Source organism: Diabrotica virgifera, chromosome 8 (genome assembly GCF_917563875.1).
Source record: "Diabrotica virgifera virgifera chromosome 8, PGI_DIABVI_V3a".
Taxonomy (NCBI): Eukaryota; Metazoa; Arthropoda; class Insecta; order Coleoptera; family Chrysomelidae; genus Diabrotica; species Diabrotica virgifera.
Window position 1 is genome coordinate 35,147,087 of NC_065450.1, and position 24,459 is coordinate 35,171,545.

General features: G+C 33.3%; 2 protein-coding genes across 2 annotated transcripts in view; both read right to left on the reverse strand.

The window, feature by feature from the left end:
- The window catches only part of LOC114338529 (uncharacterized), a 107,690-nt gene that overhangs the window by 27,595 nt on the left and 55,636 nt on the right, over positions 1-24,459 (reverse strand). The window contains exons 4-6 of the mRNA XM_050658973.1: positions 11,661-12,521; positions 8,771-8,965; positions 6,404-6,596 (exon numbers count right to left, since the gene is read on the reverse strand). Coding sequence (XP_050514930.1) covers positions 6,404-6,596; positions 8,771-8,965; positions 11,661-12,521 — 1,249 coding nt within the window. The remainder of the gene's footprint in view (positions 1-6,403; positions 6,597-8,770; positions 8,966-11,660; positions 12,522-24,459) is intronic.
- LOC114338528 (adult-specific cuticular protein ACP-20-like) lies at positions 1,613-23,837 on the reverse strand. The gene is made up of 4 exons (XM_028289130.2): positions 23,675-23,837; positions 8,771-8,965; positions 6,404-6,596; positions 1,613-1,860 (listed from the first exon to the last, which is right to left on the reverse strand). Exons 1-4 carry the CDS (start codon positions 23,684-23,686, stop codon positions 1,697-1,699), a joined length of 564 nt encoding a protein of 187 aa, XP_028144931.2. The 5' UTR covers positions 23,687-23,837; the 3' UTR covers positions 1,613-1,696.

Consider the following 24,459-nt stretch of genomic DNA (forward strand, 5'->3'; position numbering starts at 1 on the left):
ATGTACTTTCTAGTTAAGAATTAATGTACTGATACATTGATTCAATGTACCGATCCATTGATTCAATGTACCGATACATTGATTCAATGTACCGATACATTGACTCTTTCTTAACTAGAAAAGTACATTGAATGAACATACTAATTCATAAAAATTAATGTTTTTGATCATTAGTTAATGTATCTACTTACATTGGACCAATGGTACTGATCTTTGGACGAAAATTAATGTTCCCCGTTTTTGAATCAATGTTTTTTTCATTATATTTACGTACTTTTTTGGTTCAGTGTAATCATAGTTTGTTTTGTGAAATGTTATTATTATAATTTTGAAGTCTATGTACAACGCATGCATCTTCTGGTCGACGGCCAATTTCTTCTCAATAATAGGTAATCTGCGTCCTGCAGAATAGATGGTCAACCGTTGGTCCCTCTGCCTTGAATCTTGCCTGTTATTCAGCTTCTACATCTTTATAATCGTTTTCTATTCTATTTTTATCAGTTTTCCGTATATTCGGCTGATCGAGTTCGTTACAGCGATGTCTCTGTAGTTGTCACATTTAACACCTTATCCCGTCTGCGTTTGTCCTTTTCATTGGTGGTAGATATAAATGATATCTTCCATTCTTCTGGAATTTCCGCTCCGCTGATACGTCTTTGAAATAGTTTGGCTATGTTGTCATATAATTTTGTTGTGTCATATTTTATTAGCTCAGCTGGTGTGTTAACTGGTCTTAGTACTTTTTTGTATTTAGAGTTACACATTTCTTATACTTCTTTCATTTTTACTCGTAATGGCGAGACTAAGATATTTACATTGCAAGTTTCAACGTTATCTGAAAATTCTGCTCTGTCCTCATTCAGGATTTTTTCAAAATACTCGTCCCATTGATCTGTTGTAATTGCTGATATTATATCTCTTTTCTATCCTGTCGTAGCGAGTTTAATACTTTCTAACTTTCTGTACTTCTCCATCCTCTTAAATGTGTGTTAATTATTTGCTCCCAAGCCTCATTATTATTTTGGCATATCATTTTTTGCACCTCAGTTTGATTCCTCTTGTATTCTACCTTATCAGCGAGAGTCCTTGTATTCAACAATTTTTATATTCCTCTCTTTTATTTTTCGGTGGTTTTTAATTTGTTGTCCGAGGACCCCTATAGCTGCTTCCTGAAGATATGTTTTATATGGTGATAATGCTTTCCATTGCTAGTAAATTGCTTGGTTTCCAATTTTTTATTTAGTATTCTCCTATATAAATCACTCACGCTTTCTGATCATCATCATATCTCGAAAATTAGAATACTTTGGCCACATTATGCGAAATGAATCCAGATATGCCCTCCTACAAGCCACCATGCAAGGAAGAATATTTGGAAAGCGAGGTCCAGGAAGAGTAAGAAGAAGAACATCCTGGTTAAAGAACCTCAGAACCTGGTTCAACACAACATCTGTTCAGCTTTTCCGTGCTTCTGCAGATAAGATAAAGATCGCCATGTTGATCGCCAACATTCGTCCCTGTAGTCTCAAGAAGAGGAAATATAATAAAATATAACAAATAACTGAAAATATTTATTTTTCAACCATATATATTATAAAATAACTTAAAAATATATACAACAAAATCAGTAATACAATTCAACATGTAGGTAAGAATGTCAACAATGGCACTAAGATCGAATCCAAGAATGTCCACATCAATGGTAGCCGCCTAAGTCCAATCCTAGATCGTGGCTGACCAATGTCTTTGTAACTAAGGGTGCGCTTACTAAGGCTTTAGTATATACTGGAGCAGCTACCAAGGTTTTCGCTACAACTGGTTGCAAAACCTTGTGGACCACCTGTGGATGTACTGCTTTACCTATAAAACACAAACTGTTAGGTTTCAAAATGTGACGAACTAAATGTGTAATATATATTATCAGGTGCTTTTAAATCACTAATAACCAAATTTAAAAATTTTCATTTGTTTTGGAATCCTTGATAAGGAATTTCCTCATGTTGTTCTGAAGGAAGCTTTTTTCCTTAATACAATTTATTACTTTTAGTGGGGATAAGCCGAAATTTTACTCCAAAATAGGTTTATTTGACGTTTTAAGTCTCTGTTTGTCTCAAGTGGATAATTTAGAATTATATCCGTATTTTGTAATTTACTAATTTTCATAATTTCCATTTTTTTACTCTATTTTCGTTATGAAGAACTTGAAGACAGTTTATTAAAATAATGATTATGATCTAGAAAGTGAAGTGTGTACGTAGAATATGTTTTTCTATTATTGAAAACCCTTTTGTGTTCTGATATACATTTGTCAAAGGTTCTGCTTGTTTGACCGATGTAAGTTTTTTGACAGTTATCACATGTCAATTTGTATACACCACTCTGTAATTGCTTTCCATTTTGGCTCTTATTGTTCTTAATGTATTTGCTTAAGTTGTTGTTTGTTTTGAAGGCTGGTGTTATTTCTTTCTTTTGTATGTGTTTGGCAATATTTTTGTTGACATCTTGAAGATACTGAATTTTTCTCTGGTGGTGGGAAGACTACTTTCAGGGCTTTCTTAAGAAGTTCTTGAACTAAAATATTGTTTATTTTTGTTCGTTTTACCCATAATTTACTGCTATCTAAGTATCATTAAGCCAATATCAGTAAACAATGGGAACAACGACTAAACAATAAACAACATTTTAAACCAAAAACTGCATAAGGAAACTCTGAAATTAGTCTTTCCATCACCAGTGAAAAACCCAGTATCTTCTGCTCTATTATATATAAGTAAGATATAAACAAAAATAGCCAAACGCATAAAAAAGAAAGGAATAACATAAGCTTTCAGAACAACAACAATAACTTGAGCAAAAACATTAAGATCAATAAGGGCCAAAAGAAAAATCAAAGTTGTAGAGTCGCGTATACAAACTGATATGTGGTGACTGTCCAAAAACTTAAATCGGTCAAACTGGCAGAAATTTTAATAAACGTATAGCAGAACACAATAGAGCTTGCAATAATACAAAAACAACATATTCTATGTAAGCATTTCTATACAAGTAAAATTTAATAAAAAGTTTTTGGCTTGGTATAAGGTAATTAGTTTAAAAAGCCCCTATAGGGCTACAAACATAGAAACAAGACGTTTTTGCTCTGTAACAAGAGCATCATCAGTGTTACAAAAATATGGTGAGCCAACCAAAAAATACAAAGGTCAAAGCCTTTCAAAAACAGACTAAAAGTCTTATATAGATGCCAACATGGCAAAATCCAAGAGTTGCCTGTCACCTCTTGTAACATAATGACCTAATGTTACCTATTGACCCACTTACCACGTGTGGGAGTCATATGTTGCTCTAGGGCCGTAGCCATAGGAATTTTATCCATCCTTTGGATTTTGCCATCTTGGCATCTATATAAGTCTTTAGTCTGTTTTTGAAAGGTTTTGACCTTTGTATTTTTTGGTTAGCTTACATATCATGATCACGATTTTTGGGCATACATGTTATACTAGTGACGTCATCCATCTGGACGTTATGACGTAATCGATGATTTTTTTTGAATGAGAATAGGGGTCATGTAATAATGTAATAGCTCATTTGAAAGGGTATGTAATTCTCTATTCAATAATATAAACATTAGTATAATTATTTATACAGGGTGTCCAAAATATGTTTTTTTAAATTAAATTAATTGGTAGAAAAACATGAATGTATGTAATTTGTTTAATTCTAAATATACTTTATTCATGCCAGAAAACATAAAAATGTTTTATTTAAAAAATAAACATTGATTTTCGCTTAAGCGTAATGTTAAACTTCCAAGAGGCAGGTGGGTGGCAGCTCTAACATTGAATTTAAGCGGAAAGCAATATTTATTATTTGTCAAATAAACATGTACAATGTACATGTATTCTTGTTTTCTGACAAAAGTAAAACGAATTTTGAATTAAATAAGTTATATACATTCTTCTTCTTTTCTAAATTAATTTAATTAAAAAATTATTTTTGGACACCCTGTATAAATAATTATGTTATTGTTTGTATTAGTAAATAGAGTATTACATACCCTTGCAAATGAGTTATCACATATGACCCCTATTCTCTTTTAAAAAATTCATCGATTACGATATCAAGCCCAGATTGGATGACGTCACTAGTATGATATATATATGCCAAAAAATTGTAATTTAAAAATAAAACTCGACCTGTTTTAAAATTTTTCCCTAAAGTTGCCGGTTTACGAAATAATGAATTTATGCGTTACTTTATGGACGCACTGTATATACGTGTAGGTATTTAATATTCTGAAATATACGTTATTTATTAATTTATTTCAAATTCTAATTAACAGTTATTTTTAAACAGTTTTGAAAGGTAATTGCTGGTAAGTTTTGCTTCAACACATTTTGTTTGACAACATTAATTGTGTTTGTATTGTGCATGTTACCATGGAAACGGCGATCATTGTATGAAAAACCGTAGGACAACCCGTGAGAACAAATAATTCTCACTGCAATGGCCGACTTTTCTCACTGCGTGAAAAATTGTTCGTTTTGAATGTATGTAAGTAATGAGATAAGCTGCACATTTTATAGCATCCATAGAAAAAAGTTTCTTAGTGTTTTAGTGTTAAAAAATAGTATACTTAATAAAATACGGTAAACTAGAAAATATATTTGACACCCATTGTTTGTTACCAGCTGTTTTTTAATTTACCAGAATTTTATTGCACAATAGCATCTAATTTACAATAGTACCATTTACTAGGCCTATGCTAATTAACAATTGCAAAAAAAAGTACTAATATAAAACAGAACTAATACATTGATCACACCCGTGTTTCAATCGTTTTAATCCTGCGAGGCCATATAGATTCCAGTAATAATAATAATAAAAACAAGTAATTAAACTTCGTAAGTCCTAAAGTTACGGGTAAAGTTTGGGTTTTCACTCAAAGTAATCGAAAGAAGAACTGGAAGTCGATATTTGCACTCCTGGTGTAACTTAGCGTCGATTGACATACGATTTTACTAATTTTGAGTCATTGTTACTAAACTTTGGGTGATTATTGTTTAAACAGAAATGGAAATGATAATATAAAAACCAAAATTTTACATTTGTTCTCATCTTGTTAAGGCACGTCGAATGATATATTGCTTATACTATTTCAGTAACTTTAAAACGGTACATACGGTTGCAACTCTACAACCGGAAGTCCGATGTCAAATTTCTCATCCTTAATACCATCCTTGGGTTATAAGCTTTCATTCGACACAGTCATTCTAGCTGTATTAATAACGGAGGAGTTGTATTCGCGGACGGACAGACAGAAGGAAAGACAGTCATGAAACCGGAAGTATATATTTGTTCTCGTCTTGCGAAGATGCGTCGAATAATATATTATCACTTGTACTATTCCGGTGACTTTAAAACAATACTACCGGTCGCATTTCTAAAACTGATCTAGTTCTAGGCCAAATTTCTCAGCTTTAGTACTATCCTTGGATTATAAGCTTTCATTCGACACCTCATTTGACATTCTACCTGGAATAGTGACGGAGGAGTTATATTGGCGGTCGGACGGACAGACGGACAGACAGCCTAGGTCAAATTTTTCACCTTTATCACCATCCTTGGATTATAAGCTTTCATTTGACACCTCATTTGTCATTCTACCTGGTATAATGACGTAGGAGTTATATTCGCTGTCGGACGGACAGACGGACAGACAACCTAGTCCAAATTTATCACCTTTAGTACCATCCTTGGATTATAAGCTTTCATTTGACACGTCATTTGTCATTCTACCTGGTATAATGACGGATGAGTTCTATTCGCGGTCGGACGGACAGATGGACAGACAGCCTAGGTCAAATTTATCACCTTTAGTACCATACTTGGATTATAAGCTTTCATTTCACATCTCATTTGTCATTCTAACTGGTATAATGACGGAGGAGTTATATTCGCAGTCGGACGGACAGATGGACAGACAGCCTATATCAAATTTCTCAGCTTTGTCTGTCTCACAAGACAGTATTGTTAAGATAAAACGCAATACTTTTGGAAACCGACGCAATACCTAGTTGGAAACACTACAGAAGATCTACAGTGAATAAAAATACTTTTGGCTAACTTTAACAAATAAAGGATCAGATGAGACGGATGAAATAAATAGAAAAGGAAATGCAATAATAAGACAATTAGACTTAATTATATTTATGAACTGACGTTATTACAAGCAAAACTCTACACCAAATTTTTAAGACAATACTGGAAAGCTGCTAACTACATGACTGAAAGACGTGGGTGACAAGTTATGACAATAGAATGAACGCAATGAAGGTGATGTTTTGGAGAAGAAGCTGCAGATTAATACTAATGAACTAATGAAAAAAAAATATCTATTCCTTACCTATCCTACTGACTACAGCATTGAATCCATTATGAGGATCAGCAGTATATTTAACCACTCTAACTGTGCCATCAGGTTCAGCAAGAGAATATTCTCCTTTAACAGAATCACCCACTCGAACTTCAGATTGTTGTTTTTTGTCACCAGTGTGAGCATCTTCTACTCCGTACTTAAATTCATAGTGTGCTGGTGCCTAAATATAAAACTATATTGAATAGGAAATTAGGAAAAGTAATGTAAATTATTATTCTAAATACAAAGAGTAATGCAAAAGTCACGGGAAAATTAGATCCAGGATAGACCCGGACATAGCCGCTTTTAGAAGGATGCCCAAGGTAAAATATGTAACACAGACCTAAATATTAGCATCGAGGATCCGCCTACTTGTCTGCTACGTGTTTTGTTTCTTACTTTATGTTGTCGAGTTCGATCCAAATAGCCTTGAGGCTTTCCAAATTTGGTGCTATAGAAGAATTTTAAAAGTTTCCTGGGTGGAGAAGATTCGAAACTCCACAATACTAGAACGTCTCATAAAGACTACTGAAATTATAAAAAGCATCAAGAAGCGAAAGCTGGAATAATTCGGACATGTACTGAGAGGTCACAAATTTAGGTTTCTACAAAATATTATACAACGCAAAATAGCTGACAAACGCAGTCCAGAATGAAAAAGAACTTCATGGTTGAACTACGAATTTTAAATGTCAAAATTTCATAAATGTCAGTAGTGACAATATTTTATAATTAGGTACTAGTAAACTTGCCTGCGGTTGAACCAATTAAACACAAGCAGTACGGCGCAGTAAATTTAAATTACTCGAGGTATAGTATTGCTAGTGAGTAATGTACATTTTTCAAAAGATAGTAATTTCCAGACATGACAAAAGAAGCGGATGAAGCAAAATCAAAAACTACCAATATAACACGATTTTGTAAGAAAAAGAAGAACAGCTTCTTCAACGAAGAAATGCCATCTATGGTTAGACTTGCTCCTTACCTTGGTAAAATTGGAAGAAATATCCATTGGAATATTAAATAAGAGTATGAATGATATATAGTCGCCTAAGTGCACATTCAGAGGAGCTTCTTCAAGAATATCAAAGTGGTTTTAGGCCTGCTCGATCAACAACAGACCAGATCTTTGTGCTAAGGCAAATACTGGAAAAAACCAATGAATTCAATATCGACACATATCATCTTTTCGTAGATTTTAAATCGGCCTATGATAGTGTTCTAAGAAATAAATTGTATGAAGCCATGGATGAATTCCACATCCCTGATAAACTGATAAGATTGGTGAAGGCTACAATGCGTAAAGTTGTTTTCAAAGTCGAAATACAGGGCGAACAATTACAGGCGTTTGAAACGCATGTTAGGCTGCGACAGAGAGATGCGTTGGCGTGTCTCCTCTTCAACATAGCTCTGGAAAAGGCGGTCAGAGATGCCCGAATAGACAACAGAGGAAATATTTTTAATAAATGATCCCAAATTTTGGCATATGCAGATGACTTGGACCTAGTTGCTCGCACAACACGCAAGCTAGGAGAAATGTATACCACCTTCTCAAATGCCTAAAAAAATATGGGTCTGCAAGTAAACGAGGAAAAAACTAAGATGATGGCATCAACACCCAAAAATAGAGCCAGAAACATCGGTCACCAATTCACGGTTGATAACTCTACCTTTGAAGTGGTGGACAAATTCACATACTTAGGCTCCCTGATCACCAAGGAGAACATCATGACGGAAGAAATCAAGCGAAGGATAATCCTAGCAAACAAATGCTATTTTGGACTGAGTAAACATATGAGAAGCAGAAACTTAAGCCAAAAAACAAAAATAACCATATACAAAACCAAGGCAGCAACCTTTCATCTCCAAGGCAGACCTTCTGCTTATATTTGAACGAAGGATCCTGAGAGGAATATTTGGTGGCATCTGTGAAAATGGTGTTTGGAGGAGGAGGTACAACTACGAGGTATACCACAGATATAAACAAAAATTTGGTGGTAAAGACGTAGTATCTCATAAGAATAGGAAAACTAAGACGGGCAGGACATCTAGCAAGATCACAGCAGAACAACCCTCCTAGAAGAATCCTTATGTCACAACCTGTGGGAAGTAGAAATAGAGGTAGGCCAAAACTCAGATGGAAAGATGGTGAGAATGAGGATGGGAGAAAAATAGGCGCAGCAAACTGGAAACGGTTGGCAATGGATAGGACTGACTGGCGTTATAGACTTGGGAAGGTCGAGGCTCTTTCATATGGCTGTAGCACTATTGATGATGATGATGATGATGATGATGATGGATGATATATGGCAAATTCCATTAAAAGGTTATATTATGAAGAAAATAATTACTTACACTATAATCGACTACTTCTTTAGCTATAGCTACAGGTTTAGCATAAGCGATTGGAGCAGCAACAGCATGGCTTACTAGAGAAATGCCATGACCGTAATCACCAATACCATGATCATCATCCAAGTGAAGTCCTCCGGAGGTATACGAAATAGCTCCACAATTAATGGACGCTATCGCACATACAGCAATAAAAATCTGAAATTAAATTAATAACAAATTAAATATACTGAGTGTTAACTACTTTTAATTATTGTCTAGAAGATATTTACTTTATAGAAAGAAGAGCGTATACCAACTGTTAGCGCAAATCACATTTGCTGCTAAAAAATTTAAATTCAAACTTCAAAAACACACAGCTGACCCTTCTACGCAGGGTACGAAAAAACCGTTGTTGCGCATAATCGCAAGAAGGACAGTACCAGCCAAGAGATATTCGAAAAATGGCGACGAATTAACGTCGCACCGTCCGCGTGTAACAAAAATTCAAAAATAAAGTTAATCATCGGCGTGATCCAAGAATCTTAAAAGTTGCTGAGTTGGTGTGCTGGGGCCCCAGATTAAAAGAACACAACAAAAAACGTGAGTACCCATTTTTTATATCAGTTGTGTGTTTAACAGAACATCATTTCATCTATGTATCTATATCAATTTTGTATGTTAGTTCACGAGGGAAAAAATCTAAATCCCGTGCGCAAGCACCAACTAGACATTATTGACATCATAGGCAATAAATTAAATTCATGATAATTACAAAAAAAGTGTGTCTATCAGTCAGAAATTCAAAAAATAACCATCGTAATAGGAAAGCCAAACAATGCATGAGCCAAAAGCAAAACTACCACCAAGTAAAACGAAAAACAACGATAAATAGTAAAAAGATGTTGGATCTAAAGATATATGTATTAGACGGAGTAGTATTAGAAATGATAGCGTATGGACAATACATAATAAAAATGCTAAAAATTATTTTTAATAGATGTATATAAGTGGAGTACCTACCCACAGCTGGGTTAGGGCCTCTTATAAGACACATTTAAAAAGAGAGAATAAATGTAAATTAGAAAACTATAGACCAATTAGCCTGTTATCAGATTGATAAATATAAGCTGTTTGTGAAGATAATTATATCGCGACTACCAAACCTGGATACCTAGTTATCATCCTCGGGAAAGGCAAGATTCAGAAAAGGTTATAGCACTATAGATCATACAAGTAATAAGAAGACTTCAAAAGAAGACAAATTGAAAAATCAAACAAATATAACTCTACTCTAGAGAGCTATAATGTCTGTCCGCAATTTCTTAAGAGCTCAGTACAGGCACGTACAAGTTTAACCCTCATTAGTGGGCTTAAATACAGAGAGGGTAGGCAAAATGATTTATAATAACGGAATCCAACCTAAAACTGGCAGTTTAAGATGTTTTCGACTAACCCACCTTGTATCTGAAGGAATACAATAGACCTGTAACAGTTAAATCGGATTATGTAGGTATATTTTGGGTGCAGATGATTGACCAGGGCCGTAGAGTATATAATTAAAACATTTTTTATTTAAACTAAATAAATATATTTTTTAAACGGTAACTACGTAGGTAAATTGTATTTTTGTTTTAATAAAATTTCTATATTTTATTCAAAAATAAAAAGTTACTTGCAATTTGTAAAACATATGTACATTTATTTAATTAATACCTATTTTTAAATTATACAAATTAGTCCAATCATTTGGTAGTTTTACCTGGAAAGTTTTCCGGGAGTTTTGAAAATTGGTAATTTAATGGATTTCGGTACCTTATATGCTACCTTGTATCCTTGCTACCTTGTATCTCCGCCGCCATGTTTAAAAAATGGCGCCTAATAACAGTGTTTTGGGAATATCTTCTTTTTGACGCATTTTACGAAAAAACATTTATGTAAAAAATTAAACTAGAAAAAATTTCCCACAATTTACATAATTTTAATTTTTTCATAAAATTAATCGTATTTGGCGTACGAGCGCTGCAAAATATATTTCAATAAACGTTTTGAAAAAAAAAAACTCATTGGTAGAGTAAGCGGCGCGTTTTTTTTATTGTGGTTTCCCCTGTAGGCCTAATCCACATATGATGTATTTATTAATTTACAAATTTAGAGCAATCTCCTTCGTTTTGCAGTTCCTGATACACCAGGAACGACTTCGTCCTAAGCATCGATCGAGATATCGCAGACCGAAATTTAGTAGGACATTTTTTCTAGTTTCATTTTGTGCATAAATGATTTTTTCGTAAAATGCGTCGGAAAGGATGTATTCCCAAAAAAACTGTTATTTGGCGCCACATTTTCAATATGGCGGCGCGAGCGGCGGAGATACGACGTAGCAAAGTTGAAATTTAAAAAGAGCATAAAATCCACAAAATAACCAATTTTTAAAACTCCCGGAAAACTTTCCAGGTAACTCACTTTTTTTTTCGACTATATGACTAAACTAAATTACGATTACAAAACTATTCAAATTCAAAATAAACAGGATCATCTTCGGAATCCGAGTCGTCTTGCAGGTTAATAATTATCGGTTGTATCTCTACAGTCGCATCAATTATGTTGTCAAGATCCCACATTTTTTGTTCTTCTTCCATTACATGTCTTACTGCATCTCGCCAGTTTTGTTCTGTAATATGTCCTAAAGACTCATATAACAATTCACGCACAGCTTGTATTTTATATGATGTATTTTTTTCTAGCCACATAACCTTTCATTTTGGGCCCAAATGAGTTTAATTGGATTTATTTCACAGTGGTAGGGTGGAAGTCTAAGGACTCTGATGTTTCGCCTTTCCGCCATTTTGTCAACTACATATTTCTTGTACTTAGATTTGTGTTGCCGGGCAATTTTTAAAAGTTTCGCTTTAACCATTCCATCTTCGTAAGTCAGAGACTTATTCTTCAGGCAGTCAAGGACATCTTGTTTCTTCCACGCAGTCGTTGGAAGTCTTTCTACTAGTCTTGAATGATAAGGTGCATTGTCTAATACTATAATTGAATTTGGTGGTATATGTTCAATCATCTGCTCAAAATACTCTTCGAAAACATCAGCTGTCATCTCCTCGTGATAATCTTTTGTGCTTTTGGATTGAAATTCCAACAAACCGTCCATAAGAAATCCTTTTTCACTGCCAAGGTGAGAAATTATTAATCTACTATCTTTACCAGAGGGTGGGGAAATACTAGTAGACCAACCTTCTATAAACGCTTGCCTGGAGCTTAATATATTTTTATCTGACCAAATTTTTGTTAGAGTATGACCTGCATTTACCCAAGTTTCGTCCTGATAGTAGATTGGCCTTCCTTCAGCCCGGAATTTTCGTATGGATCTTAGATAATGTCTTCTCCAACATATTATCTCTTCGCGGTCAATCAAAACTGATTTTCGGTCTGATTTCTCCCACCGGAAATTTAATTCTTTTAAAACTTCCCACAGTTTGGTTCGTCCGATATTAGGCAAATCAGGATCGTCTTTAACTTCTTGTAAAATTTTGTTAAGGTTGGGTATTTCCTTTTTGAAAAAAAAATCCGTGAATTTTCCTTCGAATAATATTTTTGGCAAATCCATTAATTTCAACAGGCTTTTTCCCCTCTTCAAGTGTTCATTTGTGTTTAGGTTAGTTATACCTTGTTTTTTTCTTTCTGATAGGAACCTATATATTGTTAACGCTGCTACGAGCGTCGTGTTGGCACAACTCTCGATTATGTTCCGAACAGTGTTTGTGGGATTCTGAAAAACCAGAGCATCGTGAACGTTCAGAACAATAGTCTTCTCTCTTGGTGAATAGACAGACTTACTGACTGTACGCAATAGCACCGGTGTAAAACTTGATGACGTTGATGATGATGAAGCCATCGCAAGCAATAACAAAAACAAGCACGAACGAAAGGTAAGTATATGTTTGTAGGAATATGGAAAAAAGAATGTGTGTGTACTTTGTACGTACGTATTATATAATTTCAACGAAATAAATAATATACTTAACAGGTTAGTTGTATTTTATTTAAGTATTAAACTAACTTTCTTACCTACCACTTTCAAAAATTTTTTATTAAAACAACCAAAAATTAAAAAAAAAATATGAATCATCCGGGACCTCTCGATCTCTGGTTCAATGCTCTACTAACCAAGCTATCGAGCCCCTTGTAAGTAACCAGTAACGTCTCGGATATAATTACACAACACGGTGACAAATAGATCAAGTGAAGTATAAAAATGTTATACCTAGATATTTTATTATCTTACTACCGACGAAGACAAATCCAAAGACACAAAAATTATAATAAATAATACATTTACTAAAAACACTAATATATTCTTTTAATGACTTATTTGCGCTGATATATACATACCTATCTTGAAAGATTAGCAACGAACTACATACTGTCTGTATGCGCCTGCGCCAGGGAATTAAAAAATTTCACTCACGATCGTAAAGAAGTATAACTTCAAAAACACTACTCACGCACTGCACAAAATTCGCAAAAGAAATTAATATTCGATTAAATGCGGTCAAAAACATACTAAACAAAAAAATTGTTTTCGTTCCTAATAACACCCTTTCAATTCAAGTTTCGAATATAAACTAAGAGGCGAGGCCAAAGCGCCAAAGACGGTATCTCTATACCTTTCTTCAGCTTCAGGTATGAATTCCAAAGGTATTGCATATTATTGTACTTGTACAGAAGTCAAAATTTTAAGTTTCTTCATAAGTCACGTCTTAATATTAAATAATGTACATTGAAGGTTTAGTATTGAAATATGCAAAGAGATCTCTAAAGATAATCTTATTTACAAAATTTGTAACGGTTAAATTATCAAACATTAGCGTTGAACGTTTTAATTTTTTTTTTGCTAAGTAAATAATTATTAAAAACGTTATTTTATTCAAAATAGAATATTGATAAACATTTTGATTTTAAACACATTAATAAATACCTCAGGAACCTCCGCCTATGATTTTACGACACTTACGGCCGTTTTATGGCATTGACCCTCATTTCGTGCTCTTAACAAATTGCGAACGGAATTATAGTAGATTACGAGAGAGTATTTGACTCCATGGAAATTTGGGCAATCCTTAATGCCTTAAGGTACTAGTACACTATAGAAGATCAAAAATAATCATTTTTCTCAAGAATTTTTTTCTTAGAATTTTTATTAAAAATGAACATAAAACTTTCTGCATATTAATGTCTAACTCCTAGAGAGTACAAAAAATAGATCTTTTATCATTTATGCACGTACACTAATATTGTAGAGGGCGCAAAAGTCAAGGCCTCGAAAAATGATGGCGGACAGTTAATCTCAGGATTAAGATATCTGAAACAAAAAATCGTACTGCATTTGAAAAGGGAATGTTACTTACGTGACAATTTACCACAAATTGATCAAAAAATAAAAAATAAATATTTTTAACCATGAAAAACTGAAGAAAAACGGGCGATTTGTTCAAATTTTTTTTTTCAAATTTCCGTAAAATGATTTTTTGCGGAATTTTTCACTAACGGTGGTAAATTGTCACGTAAGAATGATTTTTCAAATGCTGTATGATTTTTCTGATTCAGAGATCTCATTCCTGAGATTAACTGTCCGCCATCGGAACTACTTTTCTTTGAGGCCTCGACGCACTACACTATTAATGTATACGCCCTCTACAATATTAGTGTACGTGCTTAAATGACAAAAGATATATGTTTTGTATTCTCTAAGAGTTCGATATTAATATGTAAAAAGTTTTATATTCATTTTTAATAAAGGTTCTGAGAAAAAAAATCTTGAAAAAATGCTTATTTTTGGTCTTCTAAAGTGTACTAGTACCTTAAACAACAATAGAGTTAATGTTATAAAGCGAATAGAATGCGTTGTCACGAATGGATGTAAAAAATAACGAACAGAAATTAATAGACACATCTAACCCTCAAGCGCCTAAGGGTGGATAAAAAATGCGTATTCCCTTGTAACATATTTATTACGTGTTCCAAAATTTTTCAAAAATTATTTATTGTTAAAAAGACGACCCTTCATCGAATGTTAATGTTTTTCTACCGATATTTTTAAAATAAAAGTAACATCTTGAGTTAAATTTTGGGTGGTGGGCACAAAATGTCAACCCTTGGTAAAACTTGTTACCTACTAAAGGTTGCTATATAATTTATTATTGGCAGAAACATAATTCACATAATTATCGACGTATAATTACATAATCGACATAATTATCGGCCACACTAATGAGGACGTAGATGAATCTGGAAAAAATTGACAAATGTGAATTACTGGCTTTTACTGGTATTTTAATTTTGGTGTTGAGTTCGAATCTCACCTGGGGAGAGAATTTTTCGTTTATTATATATAAATAACTGAAAATAGTTTCTGTCCTTGTGGGATCGGTACTCACCGGAGGGACCGCAGACTTTCGGATACAATTAGCGTTAGCTTCTTTGCAAAGACAATGACGTCGATTTTGCAAAGTAACAAGACATTTACTCAACACACACACTACACATTACACTAGGTACCTAATTGGAAAAATCCACTGTACCATGCCAATGGCCATTAGTTGTCGAGGAATCAACTAAATAAAACATTTTTTTTTGATGTACATCGTAATGTTTTTGTAAGGTTTGTACATCGTATATATTAATATTTTAGAAGATGCTGTGTTTACTAAGCATAAGATTCTTAAGTTTAATAAATTTCTAACAACTCTCAAGAAATATATTAGCTATTTTCGAGGTGAATATTTTTTACCCACCCTTGGGCATACATGGAACCAAGGGATAAGGTTGGGCGTTTAACGGCTAAGAGGGCTTACAGACGGCGATAAATGGAATAACGGTTAATGATGATAATGTCAACAATATCAATTTATAATTCCGTAAGCAACGGAGGAATAGAATTAGCGTGACCTACAGCCATCAACGTATGAATACCAAGTCAATCGAAAACACCTGAGAAGATAAGGATAGAAAAAGAAGATCGACAAACTTGCAAAACGGTCCAATGTGACAAGCCTTAAAATAAATAGAGAAAAAACGAAAATCTTAAAAACGAACAACCAAGAAACTAAAATTAAAATAAATGGAAGACAAACAGTAGAACTAGATAACTTTACATATCTTTGATCAATTATGGGAGAAAAGGCAGTAGCAGATCATATGTAGAAAAAAGAATAGTAAAGACACAGCATGCATATTAGGGCAGTCAATGAGGGTATTTGGCTCCAAATTCCATCCTACTGTATCGATTTACTTGATATTTTCACAGTAAGTAGGGAATAGCTCAAGAAACAAAGTCTACCCTATGCCGATAAGCGCTTTTATCTTGGGGGTGGTTCTCACCCCTTCTCTGTGTTGAAAAATGTTTTGGTTAAAATAGCCACGGAAAATGCTATAGAACCTAATTTTAAGCAAAAACTGTTCTATGATTATTTTTTGAAAACTCAATACTGTTTGAGTTATTCGTGGTTGAAAATTGATAATTTTCATTGAGAAATGACACCTTTTCGGACGGATTTTTGCCCTTACCTTAAAAATACTGAAAAATACCGAAAAAACTGTATAAAATATTTCTGTAGGTTATAAAAAAAAACAAAGAGATTCGTTCCTTCATAAATCTTCTAGTTAAAATACAAAAAGTGATATGGTAGGTAAGAAGAGTTTGTTTTTTTGCTGCATGCTCAAATCGGCGTATTCAATTTGAAATAACAGAGAAACTGTCAATTTTAGGTGTACAATGATTCTATTAACTTTTGTAGTGCTTGAAAAGACCTTTAAAACGAGCAATACTAATTGTCGGCTACATGAAAACTAAGCGAGATATTCTGCAAACAATTAATGACTAATGTATTTTAAGGAGAAATGAGAAGTGTATTTAACCCCTCATCCATCAGAATTTAAATACATCGTTTTCCTTCTACATCAGTTTTTATTGTAGTGTTATCTCTATGTTCAAAAAGTTGGGCTGGATTAAAATGAATGGTTTTTGAAAAAAATAAGATCAAATTATAGAGCGCATTTTTAAATTTTCTTAAAAATCTTACTTTTCCTCCATGTTACTCGAAAAAGATTAGAGATACGAAAAAAAGATACCACACAAAAATGTAGGGCTTTTTTAGATAAAAATTTCCTTTTTTTGTTCATTACTGCATCTCTTATCCTTTTCAAGTTACATGGAGAAAAGGAGATTTTTATGAAATTTTAAAAATGCTCTCTATAATTTGATTTTTTTTTTCAAAAACCATTCATTTTAAATCCGTCCAACTTTTTGGACATAGAAATAACACTATAATAAAAGGTATTGTAGAAGCAAAACCATGCATTTAGATTTTGGTGGATAAGGGTTAAAATTATTCTCATTTTTTCTTAAAATACATTAGTTATCAATATTGTTTGCAGCATATCTCGCTTAGTTTTAATGCAATGTACCTTTAATATAGCTCATTTTAAAGGTCATTTCAAGAACTACAAAAGGTATTGGCGGCATTATACACCTAAAATCGACCGTTTCTCTGTTATTTCAAGTTGAATACACCAATTTGAGAATGTACCAAAAATGTACTTTCACCTACCATATTATCTCTTTTGTATTATAACTAGAAGATTTATGAGGGCAAGTCTCTCTTTGTTTTTTTATAACCTACAAAAATGTTTAATACAGTTTTTTTAGTTAGATGCATAGTTTTTAAGGTATTCGCAAAAAACCGTTAGAAAAGGTATTATGTTTCAATGAAAATAGCCAATTTTCAACCACGAATATCTCAAAAAGTATAGAGTTTAAAAAAAAAATTATTTGCTTAGAATTATGGTTCTCTAGCGAATTCCGTGGTAATTTTAACCAAAAAATTTTCCACCCCTAAGAAGGGGTGGGAACCATCACCAAGATAAAAGTACACATCGGCAAAGTGTAAACTTTGAATTAGGAGATAGGTAGAGGCTAGGCCCAAAATTTCATTAAAATCCATGCAGTAGGATAGAATTCGGAGGTAATATCCTATTCTTGCTCCCATTGACTGGCGTATATAAACTCCGTAAAAAACTCTGGAACACACGCGATATACCTATCAGAATTAACCAAAATCAAAATATTTAACAGCTTTATTAAGAATATAGGTATAGCCTAATATTGAACGACGCAGAATCTGAGACCAAAAAGAAACAATTTCCAAAAAATTAAAAACTTTTATAATTAAATCGTTGAGAAATATTTTAAAAAATATACTAAAAATAACAAACGCAGAACTATGGAGCAGAACAAGACATGAGAAAATAACAGCTACGTTTAAAAGAAGGACATAAAAATGAATTGGACAAACACTAAGGAAAGATCAAAATAATATAACCAGACAGAGACTTGAATACTAACCAGATGGAAGAACAAGTAGAGGAAAATTGTTAAATAGTAGGAAAAGAATGTAACGGAAGGACATTCAATTAGCCTGAGATGTAGAGAAGTAAAAATCTAGAGCGAGAAATAGAGAGGAATGGAAAAGACTTTATAAAGTAAATTTCGAAAGAATAAAACAGATGAGGGTGCCCTTATCCAGCCAATCAGCTTTTGACTAAGAAACACATGAGCGCCCAATACTCTATAAGGAGGAAAGAAAGTAGAGAGAGATATAGAGATATAGAGAGCCTGAGATACGTTGAAAGTAATACGACAATATAAAGGGTCATTCCATTTCAAATCATTCAATTTTGGAGCAAAAAAAAATTGGGCCTCCGATTTGTCTGAAAATTGGTATATAGCTTCTGCGGGACGTAAAAATAAGATATTTAAGGTCAAAAAATTTTCTTCTTCTTTTTTTCTCAAAATGTTATTTTATGCGATTATGTGATTTTACAGTGATTTGGTGTTTATTTATACAAATTTGCATTTTCTATCGTAAAGTATCAATGAAAAACATAATATTTTAATAGAAGGGACTCAAAAATGTCATTATATGGCATTATAACAAGTTACTTTGATTCAAAACAAGCTTTTGATCACATTTTATAGTGTAGAATACGTTAAAATACCGTTTTTTTTACATTTTTCTCCATTCCCAAAATACATCATAATCGATTTGGCTGAAAATTTGCCCACAGATAGACAAAACAAAGGACTTTCAGTGGTGAGAAGGATTTGAATTATATTACAATACCAAAAAAGTTACATGCAATATTATAGTCAAAAATATAGGCGTCTACTGTAAGTACAATTAACTCGAAAATATCGACCTCACGACAAAAATTGTTAAAAAGAAATGGTAATAATCGTAAATACGATTTATTTGGAACAATTTCAGTTCCTACCATTTTTGTCGAAAAGTTAAAAATGGCGAAGATATTGAGCAAAACAGGTTCTCCTTTAAAATCAAGATGGCGGCTAACGTAACGGAGGAATTCATTCGTGATTTTAAATTTAGGCTACTATTGACTCCCCTAAAGATCAGAAAAATAAAATTTTGGGCAGCTGGGCATTCAAGGTCAAATGCTATCCCGACTGGACTAATATATACTTTTGAGTCTGATATTACTGCATGTAACTTTTTTGGTATTGTAATATAATTCAAATCCTTCTAACCACTTAAAGTCCTATCTTTTGGCTATCTGTGGGAAAATTTTCAGCCAAATCGATGATGATGTGTTTTAGGAATTGAGGAAAATGTAAAAAACGGTATTTTAACGTTTTTTACACTATAAAATTTGATCAAACACTTGATTTGATTCAAAATAACTTGTTATAATGCCATATAATGACATTTTTGAGTCCTTTCTATTAAAATACTATGTTTTTCATTGATACTTTACGACAGAAAATGCAAATTTGTTTAAATAAACACCAAATCACTGTAAAATCGCATAAAATAACATTTTGAGAAAAAAAGAAGATTTTTTGACCTTAAATATCTTACTTTTACGTCCCGCAGAAGCTATATACCAATTTTCAGACAAGTCGGAGATCCAAAATTTTTTGCCTGAGTGATTTGACATGGAATGTACCTAAACTATCATAGTACATTGTAAGAGCAAAAACTGTAACTTCAAGAGTTAAATAAGATTTTTTGGTTTTGTAAAATTTATAATTTTTTAAGTTGTTCTTGGACTTACCTACTCAAATTGATTAATATTTAGTCGCTAAATTTAATACTGTATGATATTCAAAATTACTGTACAATGATTACAAGACAACAAGTCGATGGCCTCCAATACACGCTGTACGCAGCCTACGGCCTCTATTAGATACTATGGTGGCCATTTCAATTCTCCCCGTAATTTGAATTTTAAAATTACTCTTTTTTAACTATTTTCGGTTGTAATACAGTTTTTGTCCTTCAAAGTTTATTAAAAGTAATATAACGAGAATGAACAATTTTCACGGGGTACACGGCGTGACGTTGTCCACAGCCTACAGCGTCTATTGGAGACCTAGGCTAGAGAACGAAGACATACATTATTCTTCCTACACTTCTAGAAAGAATAAAAAATGATCACTGGGAACGTTTTTTAAACGAAATGGAGCACAACTCTTATGCTGCAAAAAGAAATATGACGCTTTATAGTAGGCCAAAGAACGGGGGTAAAGGAACTAATAGAACCAAAACATAGGTATAGAAAACGGTAGGACATGGATTGACTACCTTAAAAGATTATGCAGAGGAAGAAAAAATGACGCTTGAACGAGAAAATTGAAAAATACCACAAGTGAAGGAGTTAATATACATAAATACATAGGGAATTCTTAAAACACTTAAAAAATGAAGAACAGAAAACTGCAGATAAAGAGGGAATAGCACACGAATTACTTAAATATTGTTGAGCTAAAATGACAGCACAATTAATAAAATTAATTAGTCAAATTATAAAACTCGTGCGAAAAATGATATGCCAAAAGAAGAATGAGGCTTGGGAGCAAAAGTGTAACATGATTAACACACATTTAGGAGGACGGAGAAGTACAGAAAGTTGGAAAGTATTAAAATCGCTACGACAGGAAAAGAAAAGAGATATAATATCAGCAATCACACCGGATCAATGGGACGAATATTTTGAAAAACTCCTAAATGAGGACAGAGCGGAATTTTTAAATAACAGTGATACCAGCAATGTAAATATCTTAGCCTCACCATTACGGGTAACAACAAAAGAAGTAGAAGAAGTATGTAAGTTTTTAAAAAATAACAAAGCACCAGGACCAGGGAACATACCAGCTGAACTAATAAAATATGGCACAACAAAATTATATGAAAACCTGGCTAAACTCTTTCAAAGATGCATCAACGGAGCGGAAATCCCAGAAGAATGGAAGACATCATGGATATCCACCATACATAAAAAAGGCAGACGGGATCAATGTGACAACTACAGAGGCATCGCTGTAACGAACTCGATCAGCCGAATATACGGAAAACTGATTAAAAATAAAATCGAAAACGAATATAAAGATATAGAAGCTGAAGAACAGGCAGGATTCAGGGCAGGGAGATCAACGGTTGACCATCTGTTTTGTATTACACAGATTATTGAGAAGAAACTGGCCGTCAACCAGGAGGTGCATCTGTTATATGTGGACTTAAGAAAAGCGTATGATAGCATCCCACAAAACAAACTATGGGAAGCATTAGAGAAAACCAATATAAGCGCAAATTTAATAACAGCGACGGAACAATTGTATACCAAAACTGCATCAAGGGTGAAAGTTGGAAGCAGGCTATCGAGAGGATTCCAAATTAGCAAAGGCCTAAAACAAGGGTGCTGCCTTTCACCGACATTATTTAAGATCTACCTCGAACAAACTCTAAAACTTTGGAAACGCAAATGCAAAAACATGGGATTACCGATCAGCAACAATACAATATACACTTTGTCATTTGCAGACGATCAACTTGTACTAGCGCAAGACTACGATGATATAGAATATATGACAAGGAAATTAATAGAGGAGTACAAAAAAGGTGGTTTGGAAATAAACATAAAGAAGACCGAATATATGTGTATCGGTGGGACACAGCAGGACCTTACACTGGGGAATGGCGAAATTATTAAACATTGCGACGCATATAAATACCTGGGTATGACCATCACACAAGAAGGAAGCGTAGACCGGACGATAGAAGAAAGAAACAACCAGGGAAGAAAAGCAATTACCCTTCTCAATAGCATCCTGTGGGACCAGTCAATATCAAACAACAACAAACATAGAATATACAATACAATTGTTAAGAGTATAATCACTTACAGCAGTGAAGTATGGCAAATAAAAGAAAGATACAAGAGAAAACTTGAAGCAACAGAAATGGATTTCTGGAGGCGCTCAGCAGGAAAATCAAGATTAGAAAGGGTAACCAACAACAGAATTAGGGAAATAATGAATGTGAAACACACAATAGTAGATGACATTAGTACCAAACAGCTTAGATGGTATGGACACGTACAAAGAATGTCCGAAGAACGACTCCCGAAACAAATCCTAACGTGGACCCCTCATGGTAGACGAAAAAGAGGAAGACCCCGCCTTAGTTGGAGAGAAGGCATAAATCGAGAAATGAGAGAAAGAGAATTGGATGAAGACCTTTGGATGGACCGAAGTGAATGGCGACTAGGCATCGGAAGACGTAGGAGAACGTTTTAAAACCGATATATATATATATATATATATATATATATATATATATATATATATATATATATATATATATATATAAAACTCAATAAAATACTGGAAGAATGGAGAACTAAGGAACTAACTATACTGTTTAAAAAAAGGAGATACAAACAACCAGAAAATCACAGAGCTATTATAAACTTGTTAAGTACTACCCTAACCTTACAGAAAAATTTACATAAATTAGTGAATCACAAGATATGTTTAGCATAATGTGTTTAAAATTATGTTTAGTTATTAGAAACTTAGTTATTCACAATATTATTATGAATAACTAAATTCTAGTTCTGGAAGATCGTGTATATGCAATATTCGTTATAAAACAAACTACTAAGAAATCAATAGAGTATAATAGACCAGGGCCCAGAGCACGCCAAATAGAATTCTATTTGGCTGACGTCACAAAGTAGAATTTCATAATGGGAGAATCGACGGTTGCTAGGCAACGTGACGTCACTAAAATAGAATTCTATTTGGCGTGCTCCCGCACCAGCATTTATGCGTCTGATTGACTTGAATACGTCATTTGACAGAGAATAATCAAAGATGTAAAGCATCTTCTGTATGAGAGAGAAGTTCCTCTAAATATTATGAAAATTATTGAAAACATCTATCAAAACAACAAAATGGAAGTCACAATAAATGGATAACTAACACAACCTATAAATATAGGCAACGGATTAAGACAGTAGGACTCATTGAGCTCTATACTCTTTATGAGATGAAGTCTACATATTAACACTGAGATGATGTCAATAATTTATAAAGCCAGTGTAAGACCTATAATGCTATTATAAATCAGAAATATGACCCGAGACAGCCACAACATCGGTACTACTTGTTGAAGGTTGTAGAGGAAGCAGAAGAAGAAAAAGAATAAGAATAAGAAGAAGAAGAAAAAGAACAACAACAAGAAGAAGAAGAAGAAGAAGAAGCAGAAGAAGAAGAAGAAGAAGATAAGACTGAAATAAAACAAATCAATCAAATCATATTCAAACATTTTTTTTTATTTTTCAAAAAATTATTTTCTATTCTCTGGTCGGAGTTCTATTATGAAATATCCTACAACATGATGAAGTATTCAAAACATACATTACATTACTGATGCATAGAGAAAAAACTAATGAAATATTGATTAATTAGAATTCCTGCAACCAAATAAGACGAAACAATTTAAGTAACGTTAACGACATTATATCATAACCTATACAAAACGTCAATAAAAATATTTTTCTTACTTTGGCAAACATATTGCGGTTAAATCCAAAGTTATTTGTCACAAAATAATTGCACTGACTGATGAATGCCGTGTTGGGTACTCTTTATATACGGAATGATTTTAGCGTGGTACTTCAAACACGTTCATTGAATTTGATGAAAAAAGCGAGTTCCAAGTTACCTTGTTAATTGATCAAAATATTTGCAATTTGAAAGTGCAATACCTGCATAATATGTGCACAGAATTGGCTTTTAAGCATTTTTTTTAATTCAAAAATGTATCTAGATATTAAGAAAAAACGTAATTAGGGCAGCTTGGGAAATTTGTATATTCATGGAATTATTTGAAGCATTTCTACATTTCTTATTTGATGTTATCATTGCCAAGTTTATAATATCGAAATATGACTGAGAAGACCCAAATCAATTACCCAATATTAAAGCCATGATAATTTTCTTGTTTGAGAACCGTGCCCATATTTTAGGCGCTTTTATGAGAATTTGCCGATATTTTCCTTGAACTTCTCGGCACGTAATGATTCATCTGCTGGTAAGCCAGCCGTGTGACGAAGTTATCGGAGCCATGGATATTTCTTCCTATCAATTTTCTTGGTCTCTCGATATTTCTGTTGAGTATTAACTGCAGTATCCTGCATCTGTTTCCTCTCATTATATCCGATATTCAAGTTGTCTCTTATTTATCATCGTCAAGTCACCTTCGCTTTGGCCTATTCTATTTGGGACTTCTATAGATTTCACATTCATATAGTGATATACTTTTCCGTGATCATACTTCCGTTCTCTA

Excerpts from the sequence above, each read along its gene's own strand:
- LOC114338528 (XM_028289130.2), bottom strand. Across the intron at positions 6,597-8,770 it reads AAGAAGTAGTCGATTATAGT|GCACCAGCACACTATGAATT; the intron begins GTAAGTAATTAT and ends TTTTATATTTAG. Across the intron at positions 1,861-6,403 it reads TGCTGTAGTCAGTAGGATAG|GTAAAGCAGTACATCCACAG; the intron begins GTAAGGAATAGA and ends TGTGTTTTATAG.